At 36.0% G+C, this 19013-nt stretch overlaps 1 protein-coding gene across 4 annotated transcripts in view; it reads left to right on the forward strand.

The window, feature by feature from the left end:
• LOC113518531 (E3 ubiquitin-protein ligase MYCBP2) overlaps positions 1-19013 on the forward strand; it is a 162209-nt gene that overhangs the window by 5870 nt on the left and 137326 nt on the right. For all 4 annotated transcript variants that reach the window (XM_031911492.2, XM_052896688.1, XM_031911494.2 and 1 more), the window contains exons 4-19: positions 4582-4728; positions 5265-5471; positions 6228-6554; positions 7407-7583; positions 8336-8614; positions 9970-10104; positions 10917-11066; positions 11504-11656; positions 11986-12097; positions 12676-12844; positions 13736-13890; positions 14365-14535; positions 15270-15445; positions 16136-16367; positions 17029-17527; positions 18513-18679. In XM_031911492.2, coding sequence (XP_031767352.2) covers positions 4582-4728; positions 5265-5471; positions 6228-6554; positions 7407-7583; positions 8336-8614; positions 9970-10104; positions 10917-11066; positions 11504-11656; positions 11986-12097; positions 12676-12844; positions 13736-13890; positions 14365-14535; positions 15270-15445; positions 16136-16367; positions 17029-17527; positions 18513-18679 — 3256 coding nt within the window. The remainder of the gene's footprint in view (positions 1-4581; positions 4729-5264; positions 5472-6227; positions 6555-7406; positions 7584-8335; positions 8615-9969; positions 10105-10916; positions 11067-11503; positions 11657-11985; positions 12098-12675; positions 12845-13735; positions 13891-14364; positions 14536-15269; positions 15446-16135; positions 16368-17028; positions 17528-18512; positions 18680-19013) is intronic.

Genomic DNA, 19013 nt, shown 5'->3' on the forward strand with positions numbered 1-19013 from the left:
AGGGGGTTTAGCTAGTAGATGCCACGCTTGGCAGGCGGATTGGCAACCGCAGTTAAACTTTAGAAATGTTTTAAGAAGGACGCTGCTGCCCATCTCTTGCTCTTAGTCGCTTCTTACGACACTTACGGGAACGAAAAGGGTAGCCCGTTCTATGCCGGGACCACACGGCCAACTAACTAACGGTTACTAACGTATGAAACTGCATTATTCACGTCTAATGCAGATTTATTAACGTACTGAAATGGTAGATTTAATTTATTATAAGTACTTTCTGTCATTAATTACGACGTGCTACCGCTATCTAATACAGCACGGGCAGTGAGTTCGTTTCCGTCAACGTCACACAACTTAATAAGCACTGTAGATATCTAAACGTTGCGAGAACTAAACTCAACAGGAGATATTTGTACGGCCAGCATTACACTTCGATTGTCGGCTTCGAATGTCACAATTTACTATATCTTCACGAATGAATGGAGAAGCTGACGGAAGCGAAACCTTGTGTCGGGTAGCGCGCTGGAGATTATTATATGAACTAATGTACTATGCTTTCGTTAACATATTTTGCGTTTACTTTTATAGCATTGGTTAGCGAAGTGACCCTTGCGTAAACACTTAAAACATACTAGTGGCGTATTATTGGCCATCATAATCCGCCTTTTATATTTTTATACTGATTTATATATAGTTTTTATTTTTTCAACCGATGTAGACGAGATAAAGAAAATCTACAATATTAAGCATTTTATTATCAACCCGTTTCTCATAATTGGTGACCCCGACGTGATATAAACACGCAACCTTCTAGTATGGAGTCAGATTAAGTTCAGCAAGTAATTTAAATCTTTCCTTATTACTAAATTTGATAAACTGTTGACTATCGCTCGAATTATGCTCACAAGTACACTTAGGATAAGTATCTATCGATCTAGAACTACTGCGGTCAGCTGACCTAGTTTAATATCTCTGAATTGAAAACATGCTTTTAATCTTTTTAAGTTGGTGTTCACACTGACTTTATTCATAGGATTAACAATTCAAGAGGTTCAAGTTAGTCAGCTCTGTTTTGCAAAAATGCGATCAATGAATCTGAAGTGACAGTTTTTGATTGACCCACTTGACATTTAACTGACTCCCACTTACGAGGATATATAATTATATAATTTATGAGGCATAAGTCCTCTTCTTAATAAAAGTAATATTAAATAATATGGAAATATGACTTTGAATGAACAGACGTCGATTATTGAATCTATCATATAATAACTGCCATTCAACTAATATGCCAAAAAATCAATGGATTATATTACTACAGCTACGCATCCTTTCAATGATGACCTTAGATAATGGAATGTATTGATATCTGGTATAGAATCATTGCTATGAATAATACTTGTAAAGATATCATGGTACTCCATCTAATGCTCGTAAGAACTTTGATAATTGGATGGTCGGCAATATAACGTAATTGTAATATAACTGACGGGGATTTTTAATAGAATCAGAATCAGATAAATGTGATTGGTTTAACTGTGAGTTTATAGAAATTAAATCCTGAGCCTGCGCAATCAACTTATGTTTAGTCTCAAAGCTAGCTCTATTTGAAATCTGAGCCTCGATGTCATCAACTAAGCACTCTAACATAGTTTGGACTTCATAATATTGGTCATATAATTTGTCCGTTTTATTTAAGCGTAACTGTAAGTCGTTTACCTGACAAAGACTTGTCTAAATCATTTAGATAATTTCTAAGGTTAGTGACGCATCCCTTGTTATTAGTTTGATTTCGTATGAGTTCCTTTTGTTTAATATTTACCCAATTGATCTGCTTTCTGGGAAGCGGTGATTTTACGAATGATATAATAACTGAATAAAATAACAATTAATGACGAGCGTTGGATAATGATATAAAGACACTGCCTAGCATTCAATAACGTCGATCCCAATCAATGTGCAATATGACAATATTTTTATTATGTTGATCCAATGTATGTATCCTATATTTTTCAAGAATCCAATGTTCATTACAATCAATACATTCTCCCTCTGATATTCAATTACCCAGTAATAAATGGACCATGTTAATAATAATGACGGGAGAATGAGCAATTTTTAATAATTAATAAAAATACGGATCATTGATAAAATAGATTTATATTTTTTAATGCAGTTTGATGGATATGTATTTTTTAAGAAAAGTTCTTTCACCATTAGAATACTACATTATCTCTGAGTAATATAGGTTATATACATACATCATTATTAGAAAAAATACGGATTACCTACTAAAACTATAATATATAAAACTATAAAATTGCCAAAAAATGTCTTTCATCGAATGCGATGCGGAAACCATTAATGATAGAACAGAATAATCTTCACAGTATAAAAAAATTTATCAATATCTCCAAAAATCTCGTCATACTATATGCCCATCTATTGTAGTTATGTCACTATTATTACTTTAATGCTGATCAAAATCAGACTGTGTTATCCATATCTTTGTATTAATCCTTATCCAAATAAAAACATTTCGTATTCAAGATTGTTTCAATACTTGTAGATTATCTTTTGAATTATTTAAATCGGACGGACCATTTAAAAGATATTACGAATTTAAAAATGTCAATCTAAAAAAATATTAGAAACTTAAACGAAGCCGCGCCGTCGCGTCGTGGCCACTGTGGCCCCACGCAGCGCAGCGAGCAACACGACGAGGAAGGGATCACCGAAGTGTGGGAGACATGGGCAGACGTGTGACGAGACAGACGCACATCTATGAATAGCACAGAAATATGTATTTAAAAACAAAATTGCTTATATTTTGCGTAAAGATATATTTACTCCATGTGTATTCTAAAACGTTTAAAAAATAAACATCCGCCCGTACAAAGTCGAGCCGGGTCACTAGTAAAGAATAAAAAGAGGAAAGCAACCACAAGGAAGTAAATATTAAAAACAGCAACAGGTTTCTATAAGAACTTATATACAAATTTGGAGCAATGTGACACTTGGATTCTAGATATAACTAGAAATATATAGAAGAAATAATAATTGTCCCTACTCTAAGTAGCGAAGTAGTCTGCCATTGCAACTCTGAAAAATTACAATTCTACAAGACTGAACAACATAGGAAACAAAGTATTAAAGACAATGTTAAAGAAAGGTTTAGACAATATGTCTTGACTTTCAACAAACCTCTTCATCCTATTTATGGAAACAGAAATTATTTTTAAACTACAGCTCGCTATCGACAGGTAGTTCACCCCTATACCTTAAAGTTTAGATGGTCGCGTACATTGCGGTTTCAGAGGTTTCAGAGTACCATCTCAATGGTATTAAAAAAGCACATAGGGAGCGGTTCGACTTCTACTCGACTATTCAACAAGCTGTAAACATACGCTGCGCATGGGCAGGTACCGCTGTCGTGGTTATGCATGGTAGAAAATGCATTGAAAAACGCACGGTGGAAGATAGCCTCTCATTCGGATGGCCAACCATCTGAATATACCAAGATGGAATTTTAGTGCATACGATGATGAAATTCAGTAGCAGGTATCAAACCGAATAATTCTTCAGAATACTCATGGTACATTGGATAAAAGACGCTTAGAGATGTAATGTCTCTTTGCAATTTTAGTTTGTCGAGTTTGATAGTAAGGCATTGATTTATTCATTTATTTAAGGTAAACAGACAGCTATAACAACACATATAATAATTACATACATATGTAATAATTAAAAAGCCAATAAAGTTTACACAAATGTATAATACTAGTGAAGGAAACACAAAAATTATACTATTAAAAACAATAATATGAGTCCCCCGACGTTAATTGCCGTCTAATGGACGAAGCTGGTAATGTGGTGCTCCAGGCCAGTGGTGAAAATAGTATTATTCTATATATGGCCGGACTTGAGCATCATACAATTGTGAAATGTTTTCACGCAAGCGATGTGTGTACAATACAATACAAACTGGATCTGGATAGTCGCTGGATACGTTAACGCCTAGGTTCTCCAGATTCAACTTAGTATAAAGGGAATGTTCACAAACTGAGGAACTATGACAAATAGCATTTTAATTTTTGTTGTGAACGCACGGACTTCTGTAGTCTTGTCCAATTCTACTCTAGCTCCAGATCGAAACTTGATCAAGTGAAGCTTTGATTTCAGGACCAAGTCTGTTTCAACACTTATCGGTGTGGGCCTGCGAGATGTTTGCATGATCGATATATAATGCATTCCCCGTACTGTCATCCGAATAAAAATGAATATTACTGATTCGTAACATATAATTTTTACGCAGAAGAAACAGGGCCATACCTATACCATATGATACCAGCGTTTACAGGTTTTAAATCTGGATCATTCTCCACCGACTACGATCCTAATGCTTCGTTTCTTTAGAAATATGGCGACTCAATTGCATAATCTCACAGGCAACCCAAGTGAATATCGCTTGGAAATCAGTGATTTATGCCATTTGAGTTTATTTTAATAAAAAGATATTTTTCTTTTATTTACCAAAAAGCTACAATATTTATCTTACAATTTTAAAATTTATCTTTATTGTTACAGGTGACTGGTATAGGTTTACGGACAGTCTTTGCCCTCATATCTCAGGCTAGGTTTACAGACGCGAAGTTCTGTGAGCAAGCATTAAAAGCATTGCTAGACGTATTACAAGGTCACACACCAGAAGAACTAGCTCAAGAGCCTACAGAGGTAAGCAACCGCAAAGTCTACATCTACTTTGAGACTAATTGACTAGACAGATGTTGTTTTGTCCAAACTTCTCTTTTTTTTTCTCTCTTTTCTTACAATATTAATCGGACATATTTATATTTAAATGTCTTAAAATGGAATAGAAATTAAATTTTTAGAGTTCTGTAACAACAATGTACAAAGAAATCTTTATGGTGCGACTTTGTTCGTCTGTCAGTCTCAGCGCTATGTCTCAGCAATTACTATCCACTTGAAATTTGGAATAGTTTTACATATTATTTTATTTCCTTCTGTATAATTTATTAATTCAATATTTTCAATTTATAAATGTAAGGCATACAAAGATAGAAGTATAGTGAATTCGACAAACTTTAGGCACAAATAAAACACTAAAATAAAAAAGATTAAAAATTGTTTTATTTTGTTCGCCTGAATAAAAATCATCTTCGTCATATAATAATAAACTTAAACTTCTTCTCTATCTGTCAAATGAGACTGCGTATTTGAAAGCAAAAGTAAATTATGTTTGATTTTAGATAATATCGAGCCTTCATGCAATGCTGGTGGAAGTAGCTACTGGAAGTGGACCTAGCGGACGTTCAGACACGCCTACAAATCTGACCGCACTGAGCAGTTCCTGTCTGATAGCCTTGTCAGTAGCCAGGGGGGAGGCAGAACTCATTCTTAATGCCGTCGCTTCGTTGATTATGTCCGCATCGTTACTGGCTGAGCAATATGTACAGGTAACTGTTATTTTATGTCCAATCTTTAAGTGCAATCAGCTCTATCTCTTATAGACCAAGTTATTTTGCCTTATGATTTTTAGTGTAAAGTAACGCAAGCAATAAACACTAACTGGCTTGTTCATTTCTTTGGAAGATTTAATATCTAAGATTAGCAGGGGGAAAGGGATTGTTAGTAATGGGGTCTAACTGACCCATTGCTAGCAATACACGACATCACATCACATCGACATCCACGTGGTTCCCCCCTGGAATACATCGTAGTTAATTTTAGTGGAATTCGTCACAATGAGCTAACTGACCTGCATTCATCCTCACCTATCATCCCTCATTGGTGCCCCGCCAGCGTATACTGATGGCGCGGTCGGGGTTACTATTCCATTATCACCCATTAAAAATAACCTAAGATTAGGAATAAGTGAATACCATAAGGGTACCTATTTCCTTACCATACTTTTATATGCGACTTAAGATGTTAAGGAAGCTTATGGCTCAGTTGATAAAGATACTGTAGTAGGAGTGGTCGCGTCACATGTTTAAAGTAAACACACAACACGAGGAATGCAGTATCGTGGGAATAATATTTGAGATGATACATTAAAAAAACAATGAAAATAGTATTTCTTTCAACATGCTCTTTTAAATTCCTTTAGAGATATATTTTTTTTTTATTTATTACTGAGATATAGTTATCTATAATACATGGATTCTTTAGAATAAGATGTGGCGTTCATTATTTACAAAACTTAATTCCAGGTGCCTACAAATTTAACAACTCTCCAGAGAAGCGTTCAAGCAGTGATCCTTGGCAAGCCGTCCCGTAACCAATGGTTGAATTATGGTGTACCGCATCAAGCACTGGTCACAAGTTTCCCAGTGGATCTTCCCTCGCAACTGACTGCAGGCTCTGGAGATGTGGTCGTCCGCTCGCTGGTTTCCGATGGCTGCTATCTCTATGTGTATACTTCGAAAGGTCTCCTAAAAATCGGGTCTGGTTATGGAAGCTCAATAAAACAACACGTTTATATATACAAGCCTGATTTCTTTCCATCCGAACGCCACGGTTGGCTAGGTTATTGTAAGGTGGGTTTTGTAGTGTACTATTTTTTTTATTATAATAAGTAGTAGAAACAAGTATTTGTATATTCATCATCATCATCATCATCATCAGCCGTCAACCAGTTCACTGCTGAACTGACAAATTCAGCAGTGAAGTGAGTTCTTCCAAATTCTACATATTTTGTACCAATTTTTTAAAACATAAAAATGGTTATAGAAACCTATACATGTATTATAAACGTATGCCATCGTTGGCTATTTTGTAATCTCAATAAAAGGAACAAACCCATCATACATTATTTTGTTATCTTTCAAAAGCATAAGATAGCATTTTCGATGAAAGCTCTCAGTAGGCTTGTTTTCTTCCGACATCCTGAACAATTATCGTCATATTTCAACAAATTCAAACAATATTAAAGCATATAATACGTCGGTAGTATTTTTTTATGTTTGTATGTTTTTGATTTATATATTTTATGGTTGTTATGTATTCATTACACCGTCAGTTCTAAACTGATTTGGAAAATTCTTTTTTTATGAATTTTTATAAATTTTATAGAAATTTTATCAAAATCGGTTCAGTAGTTTAGTTTTAAAATCAAAATGACTTGTTTTTTTTTTTTTGTTGAACACAATCTTAATTATAAGTATTAAGAATTGTAACTTTGTTCATGTTTTACCAACCGGATTGTCCAGCGTGGTGACTTATGGTCATTCTATTGACATTCTGTTGAAAAGGACCCGTAATGTATGGTTCCAGTGCGAAAAACGGAGGATCGCACATTTTGGAAGGTATTGGAGAAGAATATACAGCAGTGGATAGATACAGCCTGAAATAATGATGGATGACTCATGTTTTGATTTTTTTATTTATAGAATAAGTTGTATGTAAGAATTGGAAGAAAGAAGACTGAATTATATGAAATTGATAAAGATACATTAGAAGTGAAAGGCGTGGTGCGGCTCGACCCCGGTCCCATCACACCGGTCGACCCTAAGTCGGCTGTTTTCAGCGACGGCAATTTGTTGGGGCTAGTCCTTCTCACTAGTTATGTAAGTATTTTTTTTTTTAAGAACCTGAGATGCAAATATTTGAAATGGTTTCACACTTCCATGTGATCAGACATATTTTCTTTTGGTCAATAAAGTTATTTAAATAAATAAATATTCTAAATAGTTCACAGTATTTTTTTAAAGTCATTTTCCAATTTATAAAAAGGAATAATAGCAATTATTATATTCAACACTAAATATAAACTTATATTTTTTTTTTATACAACTTAGAATGGCAAACAAGCTGACGGCCCACCTGATAGAAAGTGGTAACCGTCGCCTATAGACATGAGCTGTGCTCTGGACATAACAGAGTATACTGTTTTGCCCATGCTACCCCCCATGCGTTGCCATTCCTGATGACTTAGGTGTTATTCCTCTGTACTCTGTAAATTCACGCCATATCCCACCCTTCAAACTGAAACACAGCCATGCAAACACAACTGCTTCACGGTAGTAACACGAATGGGACAGATTTTTTGTACAAAGTCCGTCTGGTAATCCAAATCCTATTTTATGCCCAGTTTCCATAGCTTAAATATTAGTATTTAGTGGTTTATTAGAAATATGTAAACAGTAGCTTTTAGGTCAATTTGCACTACATGCTTTAGTATGATTCTTTACTTCAAATCACGTGTTTTAGTAATCTAAAGTGGGCCTAATATATTTAAAGTAAAGGTTTACTGGCACTTGGTTCATTCGGATGATATTTACATAGTAAAATTTATTATTTTGTATTACTTTTTTCACAGGAGTGCTTAACAATAAGATTGTATGACGTGGATAGTCCACGGGAGCGGACTGAGGCCTCAGCGCCTGCCACCATCTTGTCCCACAAAGAGATGATAGTCCACCTTCTCCGGCGACATATGCTAGTTATTGGTCGTTCGCCTTTCGAAGACGGCTTCTCCAGGAGAAGCATGGAGGTGGACACGCCAATGGCGGTCCAATTAGATGATGATGAGGAGGATCCCATGATTGGGATATCGGCTGGACAAGACTTTTGTCTTTTGAACACCTTATCAGGAAGGGTTAGTATTCTCAATTTATATTTCTGTATAAAAGATTTAATATCTTTTTGTGTGTCCATAAAATTTTTATCCAATATAATAGACAGGAAAGGTTCTTGAGTGGTGACTCCATACGGGCAAACGTAGTGTAGAATTACCCCTCAGCCTTCCACTACTTGGAGTGACGACCTCAAATGCATTGAAAGGAATCTGTGGATGCAGGGAGCTCAGGACCGTTCCTTATGGCAGTCTATGGGGGAGGCTTAAGTCCAGCAGTGGACAGATGGCGGCTAAAATGATGATGATGATGACAAACAAACTGATAGCCATTGCGACGGAAGTGGTATTCATCACCATAAATATGGACTTTCCAACAATCACTTGCTACATAGATATGTCAACTATTTGTCAGTGAAATGAACGTTCTGGATATTCTAAAATGCACTGTGGTGTCAGTGGAGTCTCAATGGAATTGTAACCCTGGCTGCGTTATTGGTGTACACTGGCAGGCATCAGTGAGTGATGATAGGTTTTTTTTTAATGGATGATAATGGAATGGCAACCCCTCCCGCGCTATCGGTACACACCGGCGGGGCACCAGAGAAGGATGATAGGTGAGGATGAATTAGGTCAGTTAGCCCATCATGACGACTTTAAAAAGAATTGTTCACGATGGCTTCCAGGGGGAACCGCGTGGAGGTCGACCTAATAAGGCATATTGTTAGTAATCGGGCTCCATTGCTAACAATCCCTTTCCCCCCGGGATGACAGGTTAGGATGAAGTAGATCAGTTAGCCCATCGTGACGAATTTAACAATAAATCAATAACGATAGTTTCTAGGGGCAAGCGCAAGGAGTTTGACCTGATAGGGGGTATATAGCTAGCAATAGGGTTGCTAATCCTCATTACTAACAATTCCTTCTCCCCTCTGAGATTTAAGTTAATGGGATCAAAATGAAATGGTAACCCCGCCTGCGCTATCGTTTTACATTGTTAAGGCACCATTGAGGGGTAATAAGTGAGTCATATAACAAAGGCACTTCAGTCAGCTCATTCTGATTAATTCACCAGCAATTAATCACGTTGCTTTCCAGGAGATACCACGTGAAGGTCGACCCGACATCGTATATTACTAACCATGGGGATTTAAATCCTCATTACTAGCAATCCCTACCCCCTTTCTGAGGACTAAGGTGTTATGTCTCCTTATCCTGTTATTTCATTGCTACATCCAACCTTTCAAGCTAAAACACAGCCATAAATGTAGCTGTACTTCTTAGAAGGAGTAAGCAGGAATACTAGTAAGACAGAAGTACATATTTATACAAACTTCTTTTGTAAAAAGTTCTGGTAAATAGATTAATTGTTTATTTAGGTATACTACACTGGCAAGGGGGCCAGCTTAGGGTACAAGACTGCATCTCCACTCACCAATCGCTGGACGCTGATGAAGGAGACGGTGTATACGAGAAACGATATTCCTAATGTCAAGAAGGGAAGGGTTATGCAGGTATTGGTTGCGAAATAAGTAACGATTTGACACGCATATATATTTAAATAGATGCCACAATTGTATGAACTTTTCATGTTGAATGTTGACTCGAAATAACTCTATTGTACCTAACAGTAGAGTCCAGTTTTATAAAAATTTTAGCCTACACACAATTTAATTCTGCAAAATTTAAAAACTGACATTAATAGCTCTACAGATAATATTTTTAAAAGCGTTGATTTACAATCCACGTTTCTCTGCGAAGAATGTTCAGTGTCTTAAAATGACTAAAGTTTACTCTCTTAGAATGACGATAATCACCTCGATTCCATTTTATAGTAATAGTTTGTTTTAATAGGACTTGATGAAAATGTGAACGGGCGTATAATTGATTTCATTGTAAAAATCTCCGTTGACCTAAAATAGTAGTACAAATAAAAAATATATTAATCGTTTCAATATTTCTATTTGTTACAAATTTTATCAACAGGTGTAAAAAACAGGAGAATGTTCTCAAAACGGTTGTATTTTTTTTATGTTATTTATAAACCAATTTGGAAAATTCTTTTTTATCTCTAATATTATACTTTCAGATTGGTCCCATATAAATTTTGTTAAAATAGGGGCACTAATTTAAGTTTTTTAAACTTTTCCTACGATAGTAGTGGATTTAAGTTTTTTGTGAGAAAAAAATCGACTTCAAGACTGAAAGACTTCAGAAATAAATTCAACAAAACTTATTTAACTTCTTATTAAGTTCTTTTGAATACGTCTATAAAGCAGGATTATTGGAGATTTTAGTTCTTAACTGTTGGAGTCCAATCTTACAGGTGGCGGTAGGCCACGAAGGCGTCCATGCTATATTGGTAATGGATAACGGCACTGCACTATTCACTGGCGTAGCTCGTCGTGGCGAAGATGGGGATAGCAATAAACACAGAAGAACGCCGAAGCCCACCAGACCTAAGAAAATATTTAAGGTTATTCATTTCATTTCTGTCACAAATTTAATAAAGAATCGTACTGATGTTATATATATGAAAATAATTAATAATTATTATTGAATAAAAAATAAACAGCTGTTCAGATTTGAATCGAACTGTATTTTGGTATACATGAAATTATATTAACATTTACATTAACAGCAAGTATGATGTACTATCTATTTTTTTATAATATTTCATTGTTATGTATGTATACATTATAGTATAAGATCCCGATGCTGATTTCTGAAGATACAAAACTTTTTGATGTAACTTGGTTTAAATTAAAGATGAGTGAAAATATAAATAAGACACTCGAGTAGCCTCTAGAGTGTTCAAAGTTGGGGTTTTAGGGTTTGTGAGAAGAAAATAGTTAATAATTTTGATCTTCGTTATCAAGCTAAATATACTGTATAATAAGATAAATTTTACAGGCGGAGGGCCACAGTATCGTGTACGCAGCGTGCAATTATGGTTCAACAGCCCTGGTGACCAAGCAGGGCTTGCTGCTTATGCTTGGGAAGGACGCGCAACACTGCGACAGCACTGGGCTCGTGGTTGGACTGCGCCACGAGAGAGTCGTGCAGGTGATTATAGAAAAAAATAAATTAACTACTATTAACAGATAAGAGGCACTGTTGAACCCTTAGCTGTTCACTGTTGAACTTAAGCTTCCCCTTGGGGGGGTTTTGCCAATATTTGTCACGCTTGGCATACGGATTGGCAACAGCAATTAGGCTTTGGAGATGTTTTAACAAGACCCTGCTACCCATCCCTCGTTCATTAAGTTCCCTCAATCGCCTCTTACGACACCCACGATAAAGGAGAAGTTCTACGCAGGAACTACATGGCAATATTTATAATAATATAGACAAAGAATTAAAAAAAATAATACGTTTACTTTTATTAAACCCAGGTGGCGTTGGGAAAGGCGCACGCAGTCGCTTTGACGCACTTCGGCCTTGTTTACACATTCGGTATCAATAACAAGGGACAATGTGGGAGAGAATTTGGTTTCGCCAAAGAGAGTAAGTATTTGTAATTGTAGTTTATTTTATTAGATCTTTTATGTAGCAAATAAGTTTGCGGATTTCTATGTAAGATAGGTCATGTAACTGTAGATTTGCCGTTTTTCTCGTAATAGTACTCTATCGTTGTACTATTTATTTATTTATTTCTTATTGCATTCCATAATATGGTTGGTAGATATTAAAATTACCTTTTTTTTACCTCAGAAATAGTTAATGAGTTTTAATTACAATATTATTCAATCATTTCTCATATCTAAAGTAAAGGTAGTATGTGAATATTACAGGAAAAATAAAACGATGTTTCTAACTATTGTAGTTTTTAATAAATAAATTAAATAACCTCGAAAACAAATTTCATTGTGCGATTCAGTTTTTAACCACAGTTATAGCTCAGAATAAGTAATTTTGAATTGCAGTATCAATAATAATAACTATTAGATATCTTTTTCATACAAGAAACACAATAAACGCAATAGTATATTTATTTAATAAAATATGCATGTACGGAACCCTCGGCATGTGAGTTCGACTCACAGCTGACTGATTTCTTTACTGACTTGTTATTATTGTAACAGAGAGCTTCGGAACGCCGCGTCGCCAAAGCGGCAACAAAGAGGAGGTCCGCATGTGCTCCACACACAAATGGGTGTCGGACTACTGTCGCATATGCGTAATGTGCCGCGAGTGTACCGGCTTCTCTAACTCGTGCCATCTGTCGCATTTGCCCAACAGAGCCGCTGGAGAGTGAGTGTTTCATCATTTTATTACACATCAATCATTGTCATCATCACATCAGCCGTTAACTGTCCGCTGCTGGGTATAGGCATCCCTCCTAAGGAGGGTTTTGCCTGTAGTTACCACGTTTAGTAGGCGGATTGGCAGCCGCAGCTAGGCTTTGATGATATTTTAAGAGGGACGTTGCTGCACATTCCTCTATCATTTAGTTTCCTTAGTTGACTCTTATGTCACCCACGGGAAAGGAAGGGTGACCCGTTCTTAGCCGGGACTGATCAATCATATAGTAAGTAAAATAATGAGATACCTTCCTGAAAACCATTTCTAATATAAAAAATGAATTAAAAAATAGAATTAAGTCTAATACTTAATTATTTCTTGCCGAGGTTCAGAAAAGAAAAATTAATATTTAAAAATTTGTGCGATATGCGTAAGCGCATGGCGGATTGCGGGGAAGTCTGACTAAGGCGGTGGCGGCACACAAAAGGATAAAGCTATGACGCGACTCTGATAATTAACCCTTATTTACATTATTTTTTTTTATTGGTGAAATAAATCAAGGTGATATAATTCATGTTTAAAATTAAAGGAAAAATGGCAAAAAAAAATAAATTTGACAGCTATGTTTTTTTTTTCTGCAAGGGACATTAAAAATGTATCCAGACACGATCAACTTAAAGTGAACTTGTTTTTTTATATAATTTCTGGGCATTAAATATTATGGTGGAAATTTCCACCATTATGTAAAGAAGGGTTAACTACTATTGCCATTGTAGTACATACTTATTGTCATTTTAAGTTGCAGCAATTAGTGAGCAGATTTACACGTTAATACTTCTTACACATGTTTCATTCATGTACATGTGTGTTTTTCGTACCATGTAAATGTGTGGTCTAAAGGAAATGCGGTTGCGGCGAAGGCGACAGCGGGTGCAGCTCATGTGGTGTTTGTCGCCGTTGTGCGGAAACACAGACTACTGCCGGTCGCTCCGAGCGTACTGTCACGGATCTGGACGATGACGCCGACGCTTCCACTAGATCCGACAGCAAGACTGGTGAGGAATGATATCATAATTGCCTTGCTTTTTTCCATTTATTTGAGGTTGATGAAATACATATATCTTCTTCTTTCACAAAACCTTGTCAACTGCCATTTCCGTGATCGCTCCTCTTTTAATTCTCTTCTTTTATGCATATCATCTTTCACTCCATCCACCATTTCTTCGGTTGTCTTCTTCCTTCATCCATCCACTTTCATACTTAACATTTTCTTTAAAATATGGGTTTAATTTCTTCTATAACCCTTTAAATAAATTGTGATTACAACATATTATTAAAAGTAAATTTATATTACACGAGTAGCATAAAGGTATCTTGTCGCATTATTTTGACATATCGTTTTCGAAACATTACAATTTTCAAAGTTGAATGACGACGGAAAATCAAGATTGATGATGTTCCATTGTTTTAGAGAGACCTCCTAAAAGTAGCGTATAGTTGTTGTATCTTGTTATGATTTTTTATTACAGATAAAGATGGAAGATACCATCATTACGACAGTCATGCGGGCTCAGAAGGAGAGAGAGATGCGAGCCTGAAAGTAAGTTGTTTGCCGCCGGCTCGCGTCGCCATCCCAGGTGGGCAGCGGGTCTCGTCAGTCGCTTGTGGCTTGCACCACACTGTATTACTCACAGAACACGGCAAGTATATTATTATTATATTTTTATTACTACCTGCATTTCGTGGCCTTACACTTGTGAGTTGAGACAATTTTTGAGTGATTCTATGCTAAATTTCATTCAAAGTCCTTTATACAAATGAATCTAATTAATAACATATATGTATATGTTGGACGATTATGCATAATTTATACTTCAAAACAATACAAGCTTTGCTTAGTTTGGAATTAGATGGCACTGAGTTACTTGTGCGGTAGTATTTATTTACTTATTCTAAGGAGTGTAGGAATTTTTTGATATTAACGTTTTCATTAAGTTTTGTTGCTGACCCTGTATGCCCTATAGACCCTATATGATTTCTTTGAATATTTTGTAGTTTTGAGGGTGTATTTTTTTTCTTTATTTATTCAGCCCACATTCACTGGTAGGAAAGAGATTGTTAGTAATGGAGACTATGAATCCCATTGCTAGCAATATACCCAACCAGGTCGACCTCCACGCGGTTTTCCTCTGGAAACTGTCATGGTTAATTCCTGATGGATTCATCATGATGGGCTAACTGGCCTGTTTTCATTCTTATCTATCACCCTTCACTGGTGCCCCGCCAGCGTATCCCACATTAACTCACTGCTGAGCATAACTCTCCTTTTTGTTGCACCACTTTGAACGGTCCTGTGCAAACCTCATCAACTGCTTTTCCACTACGCGCACTATACTACATATATTTTTTATTTACCTGTATTTTTATATGGCAGGTGAAATACTGACCTTCGGCTCCAACCAGTACGGTCAACTTGGAGCGGGTGATGTAAGCCCTCACCACAAGATAGTGAGAGTCCGTGTGCCCAGATGTATAGGAGTCGCGGCCGGTAGCAACCACACGGCGTTGCTCACTGCCGAAGGAGAAGTTTACACCTTTGGATGCTATCAGGTAAAGATGAAACAAGTAGATAATAAACTAACAGCTGTTTCCATCGTGACAAAATAATGATGGAATCAATATGGAAGTAAATCCCTATCCGTTGCAAAAGTAGTTATAAAAATCGGTTATGATTCGTCCTCCTTTCTGAAGTTGCTTAAAAATTAAGCAAATAAACTGTGCCCATAACCTGCAGGCATGAGTAATATCAGTATCACTTCAATATCTATATATTGTTTTCCTCTGGACATTATTTATTTATTTAAGGCAAACAAACAGCTAAAATAATACATAATTATATACTTAAATAGTAATTTGGTAGCCACTAGAATTTGCACAAAATAAAATACAAGTAAACGAAACACAAAATTAGACAATGCTTAATTAAACAAAATTAAACAAATATAAACAATTGATAACGGAAAATAGAGCATCACCAATTTTAATATCGCACATACTAGTCAGGTATCTACATATATTAATTTCGAACCGATTTTTAATATATAATTTATTGAGCCAATATCATGTTGTAACTGCAATATATAGATATTACTATATAACACCCACCGCTACCTGTAGGTAACATTATAGTAAACGATTTTGATTAAAATATAACCGTGAAAATCGGTGCATAGTTTTTGAGGATATTATACACACACAAACGAAATAATTAGATTACGAACCTCCCTCCTTCCTTGACAGAAAGGCGCACTGGGCCGCCCGCGCATAGAAGAGGTAATGCGATCAGAATCGAACCGCAGTCCGATATGGTACGCGACCCCGGGTCGAGTGCCTCGCCTAGGTCCTCGACATACGTCCAAAGGGGTGGCCATTTCCGCGTCTGGAGACCAGACCTTCATTCAGGTGTCGCAGTCTGTGATCAGGCCTGAGTTTCTATTTAGTTCCACGATCACGTCCAATCACAATACTATAGGTATTTTATTTTATTTATTTGAGTTTTTTACAGTAATGTTTAGAATATCCTGATCTAATTTTAAATGATAAAGGTTTTTGGCGATCTCATACCAAATAGCGATTCCCAGTTCTATGGAATGACGGGAGTTACATGAATCAATGAAACATCGTTAATGAATGCTAATAGCTCAGATCATAACGATCTATAGGGGAGACCTAACTAGACCAGTGTACAATGAACGCCTGAAATGCTGATAAAGTGGGATGTTAAAGGACTTTGAATTTTATACTCGCATGTTTATAGGTTTAGAATGGATATAAAAAGTTGATTAAAATTTTTAAAACTTTATTGCATTAAAACAGATTTTATCTAATAACATAAATTCTTAATAATCTCAACTCCATTTTTTTATAAATTATAAAATTCTAGCTTCTTTCTGAATGACAGGGATAAATATTAGCCTATGATGACAGGGATAAATATTCTCTAAATACCAAATTTTGTGACTATCGTTTGAGCTATTAAGGCACTAAGTAACAATCAAACAAACTCACTTTTATATTTATAATATTAGTAAGCATTAATAACTAATAATACTTATAGGTAAATATTATAATATTATTTCTATATACAAAATAAGTTTGGTAGTATTCATTATACATCTATTTGTCGATTCCAGTGATACTCCCCAACCGATCAGAACACACATTCAAGTGCATAACTGTGAATAAAACTGACGGCAACTGTTTCCCATGGACGGGCGGCGAGCAGGTTGACTTCGCGAATTCGCTGGCATGCCTCGACCCTCTATATGATGTTATGTGGTGTTACCAACCATTAAAAAGAGTCATGAAATGCTACAATATTCTCACGTTCGATTCCAACAAGCTTCAGCGGTGTTGCACCAATAATCCAGACGCTTACACCCTGGACGCTGACTACGAGTACCCCAATTACGGTTCCATGAAGAGGCTGGAAGATTTCAAGAACTTGGAGACTTTAGATCTGAAGATCAATAATGAGGATAGGCCGACAGATAACATAGCTCTATCAAACATGTCCGTGCTGAACCAGGAACTGGCAATACCATCGGCCCCGAGCCACTCGGTCACCAGGATGCATGCGGCCTTACATTTGCTGGGATGTTTAGATTCACTCACCTTTGCACATGATTCCAAGTAAGTGAAAATTTTGTCTTATCTTACCTGAACTGGCAAAGAAGTAGACTACCGATCTGATGGAAAATAATTGATAAATTGTCGTAGCAAGGCCGGATTAATTTATTAATTTTATTATTCAGTACATAAAGTGTGCTTAGTGATGATGTAATTTAGCTATCAAGCAGCATTTTAAGCGTGATTGGGTACACACGCATATTTCATACTTATGACATAAATACGATTACGCTTCCAGACATTTGATACTTAACATTGTAGATTGCCGTGTGATCCGGCATAGAATAGGCCACCCCTTCCTTTCCTGTGGGTGTCGTAAGAATAGACTAAGGGAGGCGAGGGATGGGCAGCAGCGTCCCTCTTAACACATCTCTAAATTCTAACTGCGGTTGCCAATTCGCCTGCTAAGCGTGGCAACTATTGGCAAAACTATTTAAGGGATATGCTTATGTTTGGTAGTGGACAGTTGAAGGCTGATAAGATTCTAGGGATGTGATACGTCATTATCCACATTTTAAGTATCGAAAGAGTTGCATTAAGTAATCACTTAGTTTTTGACTTGATTTATTATGATGATTAAATGATACTCAACCACTTTAATCCTCATACAATTATCATTAACTGCTGTACACAGCAGTGACATGTTGATGACAACTTAATTACAAGTTGATAGCCTGATGAGAGAAGTACTGTTACCATCGTGTAAGATTTTATTATGGGCTTTCCTTCTCTTAAACTGGTATATTGTATTTTAGATGTATGATCATAGACTTTATTCCACAAAAAATACCTACTTCAATCATTAAAATCAAAACAAGTTATTTTTATTTAAAAACCAAACTACCAATTTGAAAGTATATTTTTTTTGACAAGAAATTCCTAAATCGGTTTAGAAATGACGGAGTTTTGAGGTAACAAACATTATTTGAAGTCAGTTGAAAAGGAGCGATAATAACATAAGGGACATTTGTTTTTTCTTTTTATATAGATTAAACCAAGTGGAGACGAAACGAGATCGCACCACAACCCCAGTAGCGCCTATTAAAGAAGACTTCCTCACTGTGAATCGGTTCGAGAGCCACGGCGGAGGCTGGGGCTACTCAGGACACTCTGTTGAAGCCATACGGTTCATGTGCGACACTGATATTTTACTTGGTATGTACATTTTACTGTTTGTTCATTTATATCGTTTCCTTTTATATGTGTAGTTTGTAAAGCGACATAGAAAACTGATGGATGGATTGTGTGTAAGATGACAAGGACAGAAATACAGTATCTTCTGAGATAACTACAAGTTGAGGTGAATAGAAGAGTAAAATATATTACGCTAACCCCAAATAGTTAAAGGTTATGGACAGGAATATTATGGTTGTACGAAGTCTTAATGTAAAACATATAGTTTTAAAGGCAAAGCCAAATATAAAAACAGACTGTCATTTAGTTCTGCTAAAATCGTGCCTGAGCAAAGTAAAATGATGAAGAAAAATTT

The sequence above is a fragment of the Galleria mellonella genome, unplaced genomic scaffold (assembly GCF_026898425.1).
Source record: "Galleria mellonella isolate WM207_F2 unplaced genomic scaffold, CSIRO_AGI_GalMel_v1 utg33, whole genome shotgun sequence".
NCBI classification, from domain to species: domain Eukaryota; kingdom Metazoa; phylum Arthropoda; class Insecta; order Lepidoptera; family Pyralidae; genus Galleria; species Galleria mellonella.